General features: G+C 36.4%; 1 protein-coding gene across 6 annotated transcripts in view; it reads right to left on the bottom strand.

Annotated features, from left to right (window-relative positions):
- The window catches only part of LOC135195788 (ankyrin repeat and BTB/POZ domain-containing protein 3-A-like), a 463,838-nt gene that overhangs the window by 256,934 nt on the left and 190,824 nt on the right, over positions 1-16,080 (bottom strand). Inside the window, exon 1 of one of the 6 annotated variants that reach the window (XM_064222266.1) lies at positions 11,837-14,211. The exons of the other annotated variants lie outside the window; for them this stretch is intronic. Within the exon in view, the coding sequence (XP_064078336.1) occupies positions 11,837-11,898 (62 nt within the window). The 5' untranslated portion in view covers positions 11,899-14,211. Of the gene's footprint in view, positions 1-11,836; positions 14,212-16,080 lie in introns of those variants that run through there. 6 annotated transcript variants of the gene reach the window in all.

Below are 16,080 nucleotides of genomic sequence, written 5' to 3'. Positions count from 1 at the left end.
ACAAACGATAACTGACGGAGGAATTGCTCGTTACAAGGCGCAAATTAATAAGGAGGAAAAACGCTGCTGATAGCTACCATTCTCTCTCTCTCTCTCTCTCTCTCTCTCTCTCTCTCTCTCTCTCTCTCTCTCTCTCTCTCATGATAACGAATGAAGAATTAAACAAAAATTGGGATAACATTTTCGTAAGTGATGACATAAGGGTAAATACGGAAATATCATATAAAATATTAGAGAAAATAGTGGATAAATATATACTGAAGAAGAAAATAAACATCAGTCATGCATACCAAGAGATAGAAGGATCTTGTTCCAGAAAATCAGAAAGTGGAAAAAAGGTCTTGCAAAAGAAAAAAAATGCATGGAAAGTTATAGAACTAAAAAGTAAAATAGAAAATGCAGAACAAAAGATTATACATTCAAAAGAAAATGAAAAACGGGACTTGGAAGAAAAAACCCTAGTAAATATAAAGCAAAACCCCAAACTTTTATACTCGTACGCGAAAAAGATTAATAAAAGAAGAATAGAAATAGGCCCTCTTAAGAATTGAAGGGAGATTAACGAGTGAAAAAAAGGAAATATGCAACATATTGGCAGAACGATATAAGAGAGAATTCACCCCTAGAATTGATAACGAAGATAATGATATAGAAGTAAGGGACGAAAATAGTGAATATTTAGCTGACATAGATATTAATGAAGCTGATATTGTGCAGGCTATTAATGAAATTAAAAATGGAGCTGCTACAGGTCCTGATGGTGTCCCTGCTATTTTGTTAAAGAAAGTAGTTCATTCTATCGCAAAGCCACTTGCAATATTATTAAGACAAAGTGTAGATACTGGCAAGATTTATGATGAGCACAAATTAGCATATATTACCCTTACTTTCAAAAGTGGATCAAGACTAGAGGCAAGTAATTATAGGCCTGTGAGTCTAACATCACATATTATGAAAGTGTATGAAAGGGTAATGAAGAAAAATATTATGAAAAATTTAATAAAAAATAATTTGTTTAATAAAGGACAACATGGTTTTGTACCCGGAAAAAGTACACAAACCCAACTGTTAGTCCACCGTGAGAACATATACAAAAATATGAAAAGCGGAAATGAAACAGATGTGGTTTATCTAGACTTTGCAAAAGCTTTTGACAAGGTAGACCATAATATATTAGCGAAGAAAATTAGAAAACATAATATAGTGGATAAAGAAGGAAGGTGGTTATAAGAATTTTTACACAACAGAAAACAGATAGTTATTGCAAACGATGAGAAATCGGATGAAGCTAAGGTAATATCCGGTGTGCCACAAGGTACGGTGTTAGCTGCAATACTGTTTGTTATTATGATTGCAGACATAGACAGTAATGTTAAGGACTCGGTAGTGAGTAGTTTCGCAGATGACACAAGAATAAGTAGAGAAATTACTTGTGATGAAGATAGGAACGCGCTACAAAGAGACCTTAACAAAGTATATGATTGGGCAGAGGTGAATAGGATGGTATTTAACTCTGATAAATTTGAATCAATAAATTATGGAGACAGAGAAGGAAAGCTATATACATATAGGGGACCTAATAATGAGACAATCACAAATAAGGAAGCAATTAAAGACCTTGGTGTGATGATGAATAGGAACATGTTATGCAATGATCAAATAGCAATTCTATTGGCAAAATGTAAGCAAAAATGGGAATGTTGTTACGGCACTTCAAAACAAGAAAAGCTGAACACATGATTATGCTTTATAAAACATATGTTCGTAGTCCACTTGAATATTGCAATATGATATGGTACCCACACTATCAAAAGGATATTGCACAAATAGAGAGTGTACAAAGGCCCTTTACAGCTAGAATAGAAGTTAAGAACCTTGACTACTGGGAAAGACTACAATCCTTAAAATCATATAGTCTAGAAAGGAGGAGAGAACGCTACATGATAATTCAGGCATGGAAACAGATAGAAGGAATAGCCGAAAACATCATGGAGCTAAAAATATCAGAAAGAGCATGCAGAGGTAGATTAATAGTGCCCAAAACTATACCAGGAAAAATAAGGAAAGCACACCGAACATTAATCCACTACGCACCAGCATCGATAATGCAGCGTCTATTCAATGCGTTGCCAGCTCATCTGAGAAATATATCAGGAGTGAGCGTAGATGTGTTTAAGAATAAGCTCGACAAATATCTAAGCTGCATCCCAGACCATCCAAGATTGGAAGATGCAGAATATACCAGAAGATGTAATAGCAACTCTCTGGTAGACATTAGAGGTGCCTCATACTGAGGGACCTGGGGCAACCCGAACAAGATGTAAGGTCTGTAAGGTAAGGTCTCTCTCTCTCTCTCTCTCTCTCTCTCTCTCTCTCTCTCTCTCTCTCTCTCCTTATATGCTCCAACATAATTTTTTCTTTTTTAGAAATATGAGGATTTAGATTTTTTTCTCTGTCCATGCTTTACAAATATTGTTCATTCATACAATTATAAAAACTCTCTCTCTCTCACACACACACACACAACACACAGACACACTTATATTTAGATACAAAGGATTTGAATAATCTCCCAAAGAGAACAGACAATGGGATTACCTATTTATCTAAGAACAATTGTCACACACACACATAATAATAATAATAATAATAATAAAGAAATATAAATTCCATAAATACAGATATTCATCTCTTCCAAGCCCACACAGACACTCAGTCGAAGAGGAGCCGAATTCAATCAAACTGATAATGGATCTAGTTCCTCGATTAATACGATAAAATATACAAATCAAAATCCAAAGTCATGTGAGGCGTTTGAACCTCAATCGAAACCAAAAATAAAAGTTCTCAGTTCCTTACCTGGGATTCTTGTCACCAGTGTCAGTTCACCATTTAGCCTGATTCTATTTCCAGGTTTTTGTACTAGACCGCACAGGACATGAACCCTGTTTAAGGTGTAACATTTTTTAACAACTCGAAACACACGTAATGAGTACAGGTGTCTTCTAAGCTATACTCTGCATGCACCGACTTCATCAAAAGAGAAATTGCAACTTTATGATGCTCACCATATTCTGTTTCAGTATGGATATGAAATGAAGTGAGAGTTTCCTCTTTACCTAGCTAGAGCCTCTGCTAATTGCGTGTAGAATAAGAGGTTACATAGCAATCGATGGGACGGAAACATGATAACGAATGATCCGCAAATATATCGGTGAAAAGAAGAGCGAGAGATATATAAACCTAAATTCACATTCAGTCGTAAAAGAATAAAATAAAAAAGGAACGAAAATAAAAATAGGCCAATGAAAACGACGAGCACATGAAAAAGAAAACACAAATTTAATCAAACTAGTTCACTTGCAAAAAAACGAGAATGGGAATGGGCTATAAAATTTAAGCCTAAGGCCGAGCTCTCATTCAGCGCTGAAAGGGAAACTGAGAGTAAAAAAGTTTTAAGGCAAACCTCAAAGCAGTTGCACTATAAAACAGTTGTTATGAGAGGGTGGAAAGCAAGATGGAAGAAAGATAATATGCATGGAAGTAAAATAAAAGGAATGAAAGAGGTTGCAGCTAGGGGACGAAGGGACGCTGCAAAGAACCTCCGAGTAACGCCTACCTACAGAGAATCACCAGCCAACCTTCCGAGGCAGAAGGACCCCAAGCCTTCTCTATCTCCCTTTAACGAGACGAAGCGAACTCCGCGGTGGAGACGCTGCATGCATAGGTATCCCCTCATTGAATAACTTAGCAATTTATTACGTCATTTAAACATTCGGTGGTTTGATTGCGCACACTTGCGTGAAGTCACGCATGCGCGAGCACGCTGATACGTGGCTATGAAAGGTGAAAATATAATATACACTGTGCACTACAAAAAAACAGTGGTAAGTGCAACAGAGGGGGAGCAGTTTTGTGTGGGAGTTTATATATATAGATATATATATTATAAGATATAGATATATAGATATATTATTATTATCATATAATAAAATATATATATATTATAGAGAGAGAGGAGAGAGAGAGAGAGAGAGAGAGAGAGAGAGAGAGAGAGAGAGAGAGAGTCTAATAAAAAAAAAACATGTACACATAAAACTTACTCAAATGACCAAAGAGCATTTCAAGCTTATGAAAAATGAAAATAAAATCAAGCACATCAATTACCGGTATATGTAGCTAAGCCCTTTTTTCCCTGTCATAGCCCTTTAAAAAAACAGCACACGCATTAGATTGAACAAACAGGCTCAAACACGGAGAAGATTACACTAATTAGGTTTAGTCACCATGAACGCAACGCATAAGGAAATTGAATGCGCTCAAAAAGTGTCAATAAGAAGTACTATTCTGAATGCGCACCCAAGACATGCAGGCATGCGCCTTAAATCCAGCCACTGCAAAAGCGTTTGAAATCGACGTTTTTTTTTTTTCTTGTACTAGACACTGTTGCCTCTTGGACGGCTCTCCTTTCACATGTATCATCATCGTGTGCATGCTTTCCATTTGTTAACTGATACGCATCTAATGTGGGCAAGTTTCCCATTTGTGCGTATCGTCACACTCGTGGTATGTATGCGTATGCACTGCGGTTCTAAAAATATAGTGAAATTTGCATCTCTCTCTCTCTCTCTCTCTCTCTCTCTCTCTCTCGTCTCCTCTCTCTCTTACTCAGGATATTTGTTTCTTATTTATTGCCTTTATAAATTGCTTGCCATTATATACACATCCATAGGTGAGTGTGAAAATATATCTATGCGATATATAAATAAATATATAAGTATATAATCATAATATATATATATATATATATATATATATTATAACCTTATCATATAATGATATATATATATAAATATATATATATACCTATCATATAATGATATATTTTCACACATATACATATGAATGTGTTTATATAATGAAAACCAATTTACAAAGACAATAAATAACAAACAAATATCCTGAGTAAGTGTTAAGTTCTTTTCCCCAAACCACAGTACAACGACGACAGAAGAGAGAAGGAAAGAGGAGAGAGAGAAGAGATAGAGAGATGAGAGAGAGAGAGAGAGAGAGAGAGAGAGAAATAAGGTGGATAGGGTATGGGTCACAGCGAGCACCAAAACCACCACCACCACCAGACAGGCAAACAGCAGAAACAGCAGCAGCAGCAGCAGAGGCAAAAGCGACTGGACCAGCAGCTGCAACAACCGAAGATTGACCTCTGTTAAATAAATGCAAATAGTGTTGAGAGTGAGGCAGGTAGATAGCCTACCCAGAAGCCAGACAGGTAGCGAGTGAGGCTTGCCAAGTTCGCTAGTATCGTGGGTAACGTGGTTATGATGAATATATATTATATATATATATATATATATATTTATATATATATATATATACTACAATATATATATATATATATACATATATAATATATATCATCGCCACGCCTGAGTCCTCGTTTGGTAGCAATGATGCAACTAATATCAGACTGGTTACATACGAAAACACACACACATATATATATATGTATATGTATGGTATAATATATATATATATATCATAATATATAGATATAGATTATATATTATATATATACATATATATATATATATATATATATATATAAAAAATAAATAAATAAATAAAACGGGCACACACATGAATGATATTATCATGGCAGCACTTCCCTACAGGCGCATCACACTAAACATCATCTAACCTGTTACTGTACAGGTGCAATTAATTTTCCTGCCCTATTCTCGCACTTCCCCAACTACACCCCACTGCATAATACAATCGCCACGTGATGCGCCCACAATGGAACAAAACACTGTTACTCATCCGCACTGGAGAACTTGACTTGCGACTCACGCACCTGATAAACGAGTCATCCAGCCACTCTTCCGTAGGATTACTAACGACTTGACACCCCAGAAAAACACCTGCCATCGTGTCTACGGATTCCGAATCCAGCGTGCATTGAGAATCATGTGCAAACTATGTACTATTCTCTAAACAGCCAGGCGAATGTGGGGCGAATAGTAACGAAGTGAAAAACTTCCGCCGGACAGATGTCAACCTCATTTGAAACTTCAGCACATTTCTCGACCGGAGGTACTCGGTCAATCTGGACACCTGGGCGCCACACCAATTAAGATATGCGCTGAATGACATTACCCTACCTGTCAACCCGAGGGTTCCAGATGATCTAAACCTCTCTTACAGCGAGGCAAGTATAAGTAATAAAGGTGCTCTCCACAACTGCCTTGAATAACGAACGGGAGGGCGCCTTATTTGTGACGAATGATACAATGATTCATTTGTGTTTTGACGACGTTACTGGATGGTCTTTTCCAAACATAACTGTTCCATAAAATAACTGCATGATTCATTGAAAGTTGGTAAATGTATGAAATCAATTAAAAAAAAGGAATAGAGCGTATACTACAAAAATAACAATAATAATAATAATAATAATAATAATAATAATCATTATTATTATCATTATTATTACTTCCAAACGGACACACACTTATATGAAACAAGCCAAAAAGGAAACAGACTCGATTAACGGGATTCCGCAGTATAGAATGTCATTCTGGGAAAAGAACAAAGTTAAAAAATTTAAGATATAATGGAGAGCGAAGAGAACAGAAATATCGCTATATATACATACATACATACATATGTATATATATATATATATATATATATATATATATATATATTATGTATACATATATATATATATGTGTGTGTGTGTGCGTGTGTGTGTGCGTGTGTGTATGAAAACAAAATATTCACATACTCATAATTGCATAGCAGTTGTTGAATGAATAATAAATTTCAGGCAATAACATCCGTTGTGAATGAATAAACGACAATAACAGGAAGGAGAATATTGTTCATTCGACAAAATTTAACTAATAAAAGTACATCGAAGGAAAAAGTAGACAATAAATTGGGAGGTATTAAAAAAGTCCATAAACAGAGTAAGTGATGTAGATCAGAACGATAATATGAACTACAAAAAAAGAAAAAACTTCCCTCTTCACAGAATGAGGTTTTAAAACAAGGGAGGATTTGCATATATATATATATATATATATATATATATATTATATATATATATATATATATATATATAATATATATATATATATATATATATATATATATAATATATATATATATATATATAATATATATATATATATATATATACACACACAAAATAGCATCGTTAAAAACATGTGTGACATTTGTAACTACAAATGCCAAAGCTATTTTGTGTTACCAGATCTGGAAAATTCATGTAAATATACACTATACATCATACATATATATATATATATATATATATATATATAAATATATATATATATATATATATATATATATATACACACACACAAGAATTTTCCAGATCTGGTAACACAAAGTAACTTTGGCATTTGCAGTTACAAATGTCACACATGTTTTATCACTGCTATTTTGTATATTCTTGGATAAAGAATTTGTTAAGCTTCACTCGTATCATATGGCGAGAAAGAATAGCTACAAAACATAACATGGCCATCCAGTACAAGCTCCTGAGAGAGAGAGAGAGAGAGAGAGAGAGAGAGAGAGAGAGAGAGAGAGAGAGAGAAGAGAAGAGAGAGAGAGAGACAGGACAGAACAGAGCAGCGCAAGCAGCAGCAGCAGTACTTTCTATAACGCTTACAAGTACACGTGATTGGACGTAATGTCTATTTCCGCTTACGAAAGCAAAGGGAGGGCTTAAAAGATCATTAGCATAGCCTCTGCAATCTTCTGCCAATGTCTTCTATCCCCACAACATGACCTCATGGGGGATAAAGCTTGTATCTTACAGCCTGGTGTGTAACGATTAGACAGGAAATCCAGAATTGATCCCAATGATCAAACTGACAGGTTCAAGAGAAGAAAAAAAAGAAAACATAAAAAAAAAGATATTTTCAAGGGAATGCTAACAAAAACCTAAACAAAACAAAAATGACAATAAAACTAAACAAAATAGAGATAACAAGCATCAATTGGAATACTGAACGCCTCTCGATTTCTTATTATTACGACAACTCGTAAAAAGAATGATCAGATCAAGGAAAATACGTGTAAAATCACTCATGCAGACCGGCCATCTTATTAGCAACTAATAAATGAACATGAATGACCGCATGAAAGACATATCGGTGGTATGCATGGCAAGACAGCCGGACATGTCAGTCTGATCATCAGACCTTAACATCACAACAAATTCCACAGGCAAGGAGCCTCAAGGCACATGGAATCGAGCGCTCATCTTGTCTACGTCAATGGTGAATTCCACTAAGACCAATGAGATGAGGGAAGTTTATAATAGTGTTTCTCGACACATAACACTATACAATCTTAAGATACACATACATGCATAAGTGTGTAAAGAAACACACATAACAACCACAGGCACATACACATGACGTATCCTGTTAAAACAGTATACGTCGCAAGTATAAAAGGCCCATTAAAACACTCTGGTTTAAAGCTAAGGACTATATTTCGGTGGACTGACTTCCACCCATATCAAGTACTACTCGATAAGAGTGGAAGTGAGTCCACCGAAATATATAGTCCTTAGCTTTAAACCGGAGTGTTTTAAAATTCCTTTCAAACACGAAGCAAACGAAGCTGAAGACAAAAGGCTCAACATACAATTGTTAAGATGAACAGAGAAACTTTAAGCACATACCAAGGGTTGGACCAACTATTTATTAGGAAACTATTCATTTTAAGACCTCGGAAATAACATAGAGAGAGAGAGAGAGAGAGAGAGAGAGAGAGCCCGTACAAACTGTCAGATAGGCATAATGTATACCTGATTGTTATTAAATGAGGAGAGAGAGAGAGAGAGAGAGAGAGAGAGAGAGAGAGAGAGAGAGAGAGAGCTTGGCCCAATTACTAGTATGTAAACATTTCATAACTACGAAAACGAGAGAGAGAGAGAGAGAGAGAGAGAGAGAGAGAGAGAGAGAGAGATAATGTTTTTTTTTTTTTTTTTTTGTTCGGGAGTTACCCAGACGAGAGCATAAAGCCCACAACCACTTCAATTAACCACCGGTCCAGAAGGTAAGTCATGAATTCGGCGTTACATGATTTAAGGTCATGATGCCCACGCGTGAGAACCTGTAGGGGAAAGGGCACGGACAGGAAATTTCTCGAATTTCTTTCACCAGCGATTCTATCTCCTTCATTTATTTTTTCTATTCTTATTTTCGTCTGTATAATAGCCAGACACTTGGTAATGCGCTGGGCATTCCATGAGTCATGGTTCAACAATTGTCTGTTCAGTTTGCTTTTCCGCTTTCGGGATTCGTCTGACGACGACGAGTGATTCCGTCACTGGTTGCATTATGCATAACAACCCTTGTAAAACACAACTTACTCCTTGCTAAGAGAACGATCATTTTCTCGTTCTCCAAAGCTAAGTAACAATTGCCTGCCTCTCTCTCTCTCTCTCTCTCTCTCTCTCTCTCTCTCTCTCTCTCTCTCTCGTTTTTTTCTCTCATCTCTCTCATATATATATATATATATATATATATATATATATAATTAAAATATGTTTAGGATTGGTATTTAATGAATAAATATTACCGATGCCCCTCATTAGGTATACATTTCTATTTAGAGCCCATGCCTTACAAAATCATTCATTTTGACAACTGAATATCCAAGAACACATTTGTGAAGTGACAATAAAGTTGTGAGGAAACTTAAAACTGTAAAAGTAACAACACATGGAAAACAAGATAATTACTATCAAGAAACAGATATCACATTTAGTAATCAAATGTATTCCCAACTGTATCTTAGAATTCTGACATTTACTTTACCATCATCATCATCAATACCAACTTTTCATCAAGTTTCCCTATACGAGATATTCCTTTGATATTCCACTGACTCTTAACAATCGTACATTTTTACATTACATTCAAGAGTCAGCGCTCATTCATTTGAAAACGGCAATAAGAAGAAATCAATTATACCAACAACACTTAGTCTAAAAAAAAGAAATATGTAAACTACTTTCCAACGTACAGTGCTTATTTTCATAAAAGAAAAACATCAAGCAGTAAACAAATGCAACGAAAACGTCCTAGTGCTAACTTAATGAATAAAAAATGTCTTATGATAACAAAATAAAATAGAAACATCTTATGACGATAACATTAATTAAACCGTCTTGTAGCACTAAAACGTAATACAAACATAAAGTCAACGCATAAAAGTAAACACATTCATACACACACAGCTAAACGCCATTTCAAAGCATGGGAACAGAATCCAATCGACCTTGATAAACAAAACCATTGATAACGCTCTCCAACCTCCCTACCTCCCTCCACTTCTCCTCCTCCTCCTCATCCTCCTCCTCCAATTATAATTAACGTCACGACAACTATAATCACGTCTTTGCAATCACAGATGTCGAGGACGCTTCTTAAACGCTGTTCCGGCTACCTCAGACGCAGCAATTACTGACGAGAATAAAAAACGAAAAAAAAAAGGGAAAATGAAAGAAAAAAAAATCTGTAATCGACCAATCCACTTGGCGGAGGATATTCCAGAGAAAGAGGGAGGTCGCTGGACTATGTCGAGTTCTGGATGTCAGAGACATACATTTGTTAAGAAGGAATTCGTCACACTTTCTTATTTATTCCCAAATAACATGATATGCAAAATATTATATAGAAAAAAATAAAAGGCGTTTCCTGAACTCTAAGTTCCTGGCATTCCTGATGGAATGACCCTTGATGAAATTTGAATATGAATGAGGAGTGTATTCCAGAGACAAAACAATGGTTATGTGGAATACCTTCGGTAGACGGGAAATGTTTGTGGGGAATGCTTTGCTGCTAAATGAACAATTTTCGAGACGAAAAAATTTACGGGAAAATAAAAATTGATAGGGAGTCAAGTCTCGATATAACATCAAGAAATATTTTTGCACAGAATAAATTCTTGATAAACGAACACTGGCTATAGACAAACTAACAAATATTACGAAACAAGAAAAAAAGTTAAAAAAAATTGCCGATTAAAAACATTTAAACTTACATATAATCAAGAATAAATCCCAGATACAAGAATAAATCCCAGATACAAGAATAAATCCCAGATACAGAGTAAACACTCATAACATATTTATCCAAATGTTGCAATTTTTAAAGTTTTTTATTGCTTAAAACTTTTTAAAATTATCTACAGTAACCTATAACATACATATATATAGGAACACAACAAAACTGAGTTTCACTCAACCACTACACCTAACTGTTTAAACACTTCCAACTTCTCAAAAGTACATCTACTTTTCTTATAAGGATTTAAAAGTCAAGACATAAAAAATTAGCAGCTTATCAGATTTATATACAGTACATACAAGTTACAATTATATACATATATATATAATTTATTTATGCATATATACAATAATGTGTGTAAGTTAAATTTAAAAAATTTCCATAAGCATTGCATATGTATGTATGTATGTATATATAATAATATTTTTAATGTTTGTTTTTTTATACAGATATATTAATATATTATATATATATATATAATATATTATTTATATAATAATATTAGTTTAAAAAATTAAAAATATATATGTATCTATATATGTATATTAGAGAGATAGATAGATATAGATAGATAGACATAGCTATCTAAATAACAATAAACAAGGCTTGACCTAAATATCCCAAAGACATAAAATTAGGTAGCCCCTAAAGGGAAAAAGACAGGTCATATATAACACGACCAATCCGAGTGGCCTTACCTTGAAAAGTCCTTGAAATCCTCGTTGTGTAAACCAGTGGTGGCACAGGTACTATAATCCATGACGTACTGCTTGGCACTGTTACTAAGATTTGGCACTCGGTCGTACCCCAAAATTGGAAAAAAAAAATGAAACCGTATATTCGTCTGTCTCCTCCTCCTCTTCTTCGTCACAACGAGGATTTCCTTTCCCCCTCACATCTTTCGCATCGGTTGACTTGTGAAAGTCACAGAGGAGGAAAACAAGAAATAAAATGGTATACGGAAGGTTTCGAGTTGATAGGTTGTCAGGGGAGAGGAAGGGGAGCGGTGAGGAGATTCAGGGGTTGGGTGGACAGCCCGAGGTTGCTTGCTTATGTGGGTGTGGATGTGTGGGGGGGAAGTGTTGTCTGGGGATGAAGAAGAAGAAGAAGAAGACGAAGAAGAAGAAGAAGAAGTGGAAGAAGAAGCAGTAAGGTGAGAAGGTGTTGGTGTTGTCCGAGTAGGATAGATGCAAGAAGCGTCTGCTGGTGTAAGCGGCGTGACTTGTGTATGAATGACAGATCAACTGTCAATTGGCTGGGGAGAAGCAAGGCTGCCCAAGATGAATAGTTTTCTGGAAAAAATGGAAGAAAATGAAGATAGAGGATAGCACTTGAATTTAAAGAAACGCAATTGATGACTGATGAAGTTGTAAGAATTGGTCAGGTTGAGGGGAGAAGAGAGAGAGAGAGAGAGAGAGAGAGAGAGAGAGAGAGAGAGAGAGAGAGAGAGAGAGAGAGAATCCACAGCAACTCAGGTGTTGGGAACACAGGTGCAGGCAGCCTTGCGGGATTACAAAGCGAGAGAAGAAAAGGGACAGACACGAGGGAGATGAGGGATGCTGAGAAACGAGAGGAGAGGAAACGCCGGGGACAAGTCGCGCAATGGATGACTGAAGAGAAAGGAAAAGGGATAGAGTAAGAGGCAGGAAAGAGAAGCACCTTTTATTCGCTCATAAGCAAATGCACACACATGCAATGCAGCTTCAAAACCCATAGTCACTCGGGCAGCATGAGGAATGCATCATTTCCGTTGCGAAGATTACTCCTTCAAGCAGCATCGAAATCACCAAACAATCCTCCTTCACTAACCTTTTAATTGACATTTACTGGTTTTTTCTGATCAGCAACAAGAGCACACGTTTAGCAAAGACAAAATATGAAGCTGGTTTCTGCAGTAGTCATATACAAACACAAATTACAAGTACTGTACCACCTAAATCAGCTGAGAACCGAAATATCCCAGAATGGTGTTCGGACACTTGCACTAAGCTGTTGAAAATGAACAAATACTTCACACAATGTGCACCTATTTTCACGGATCAGATATGCCTTCGTAGATCGAATGCTAACGAGTCAAACAAGTTTGGAATTGATGAGGCTTTTATCGTCAAAATGCACTGGCGATCAAGGCTTGTCACAGGATGCACCGGGCAAAGTCCACATTTCTTTTGCGTTACGTTTCTGCCTCGATTTCCTTGACGAAGCAATAGGTGGGTGTCTGTCTGTCTGTGACTCAACAGAAGCAGAGGTACCACAGCAGTTGGCTATAAACTAACACGGGGCAAGACGAAGGCCCTGGGGTACTCCGCACATACTCACTCACACTCGCATAGAAGAGCTCCTTACTCGATAGCATGGGTTTCATCCGCTTCTTTTCTTCGTGCACACTTCACGATGCATGCAGAGGGAGTGGCTGTTTACCCCTCCACCCTCCTCCACACGAACATAGTGTCTACGGCACCTCCATCAGTGAGTGAGAGACTCTTAACAGGGCAAATGATAATTAACAATACAGGTTGTTCAACTCGCGACTGTAACGCGCTACCCTCCCTGTTCTAATCCTGCAAGTCGCAAGTCTCTCTCTCTCTCTCTCTCTCTCTCTCTCTCTCTCTCTCTCTCTCTCTCTCTCTCTCTTCTGCTTCACTCTCGGTTCTCTGTCTTTAATTTGCAGACGCTTCAATGCAGTTCACCAAAACATTTCTTGTAGATGTCAGGCTTCCCCGGTAATCCACGCCGGGTTTTATGCGAAAATACTTATCTCGGCTTGAGGTCAATATCTGCACACACACACATTCTACGTCAAGGGCACTTCCACCGACACTTCAATCTTGTTTTCTTTACGATGCACAAACACGTTGTGGGGGACTTCGCCACAGAATGATTTACGTCAATAGCTCTCGCAAAAACTGTACGTAATAATGGCAACACAAACTCTGGGCACACAAGTGTTCAACTAATGCACTTCATCGGCCATTGGCATGACAAGAACAGAGGCGACTCCCTTAATGCCGTTGATTGCAGAAAGGTGGCGGTAGTTGCTGTTGTGGATGGTAGGAGAGAAGATATCAAAGTGGCGACTGCGGTGGGGCCTTGCCCGTGTCTGTGTGTGTGTATGTTTGTGTGCGTGTACGTGTGTGAGTGTGTGAGAAGGGTTGAGTAGCTGCCAACCGCTCATGCCCTCCGCCTCCTCCTCCTCCTCCTCCTCCACCTCCCCCTACTCCTTCCCCTCCCCCTCCAAACCCAATCCCAGAGACCCAACATTACTACCAACAGCACTAGTGACTACAACCATCATCATCATCATCATCATCATCATCGTTAAGCGCTGCCTCATCCATCAAAATGTTTATTTTCATCGTTATAGTCTCAACATTAAAGCAAAACTATGATGAGAGCCATTCTACTGTCTTATTAAGGTGGTGACTACTGATAAGGATGAGAGAGAGAGAGAGAGAGAGAGAGAGAGAGAGAGAGAGAGCGTAATGTCTCTTTAAATATCATATGAGTATAAAAGAGTTCATCCTCTACAGGTTGAATGAAATACGCAAGAGACAAACGCGCAAGCACAATCATTAAGATTTATATTTTATATATATATATATATATATATATATATATATATATATATATATATATAGATAGATAGAAGATAGATAGATAGATAGATATAGATAGAGTAGATGAGATATAGATAGAAAACTGGTAAAAACTATTGTTACAACAGAATTCCATCTAATAAATGGAGCCCATAAAAACGCTAAAATAGAGACTGCCTGGGATTCAGATATCATAGATAAAATCTTCCTTCAACCAACGCTTAAGAAGATTAAAGAGGAATTATCAACCGGTGACCTACTTAAAAATCAAACGCTGATCTGTGGATGAATCTCTTGGTATAAATATCGCCTTTTCTGTAACTTTTCCTCATTCATTGCCTACCTGACCTGAGAGAGACAGCAGTCTCTGAAATATATCATTTACTTTCTATATTTGGCATTCTTATGGGCACCTTTTATTATTTTATATATATATATATATATATATATATATATATATATATATATATATATATATATGTGTGTGTGTGTGCTGGGTAACTCGGTTGCAGAGCACTAGACTAAACTAAAACGGGGGGGGGGGGGGGCGGGGGGGGGGGGGGCGGTTGTGAGAGGTGAGGCACTGGTCAAGCACCCTTATGGTTAAAATCCTTTTGGCTCTACCCTACATATATATATATATATATATATATATATATATATATATATATATATATATATATATATATAAATATAATTGCAATAGCCACAATACTCTTGAGCCCACCCTAACGAGTGTTATGTTGATGGTTCGTTCATTGGGTTGATGCGTATATGCTAAAAGATTAACAAGCTGTGAGTCTAGAATTCGCAAGGTCAGGCATTTAAAATATTATTATTATTATTATTATTATTATTATTATTATTATTATTATTATTATTATTATTATGATTTACTGTTCTTGGGTTTCTATTGTACATCATGTGATCTCAGTGCAAAGGGGTTGATCGGTGAGAGATGGTTTAGGTATAGTGAAAAGTCAGCATTTTAGTGATCCCGACATCATGCTCTCTTGAGGCAGTCAGTCAGTCAGCCTCTTTTCTCTGGATAGAGCACTTGAGCATTAGTGACAGGTACTCTATTTTCAATCTGTCAAAGATTCTTCTATAATAAAGTGGAAAAAATGGCACCCTCGTATCTCATTTACTAAGCAAGAAATTAGTATATATATATATATATATATATATATATATATATATATATATATATATATATATATATATATATATATCTTATCAATATAATCAAATATATAAACGGGAAATGAACAAAGAAACTTTCACCTCCCCATAATTAGTTTCGAACGAACGATTAAAAGTTCCCAGTTCCAGCAAGAGAAGCAAAG

This window comes from Macrobrachium nipponense, chromosome 16, assembly GCF_015104395.2.
Source record: "Macrobrachium nipponense isolate FS-2020 chromosome 16, ASM1510439v2, whole genome shotgun sequence".
NCBI lineage: Eukaryota > Metazoa > Arthropoda > Malacostraca > Decapoda > Palaemonidae > Macrobrachium > Macrobrachium nipponense.
The sequence above is the reverse complement of the archived record's forward strand: the minus strand, read 5'-3'. Positions and strand labels throughout refer to the sequence as shown.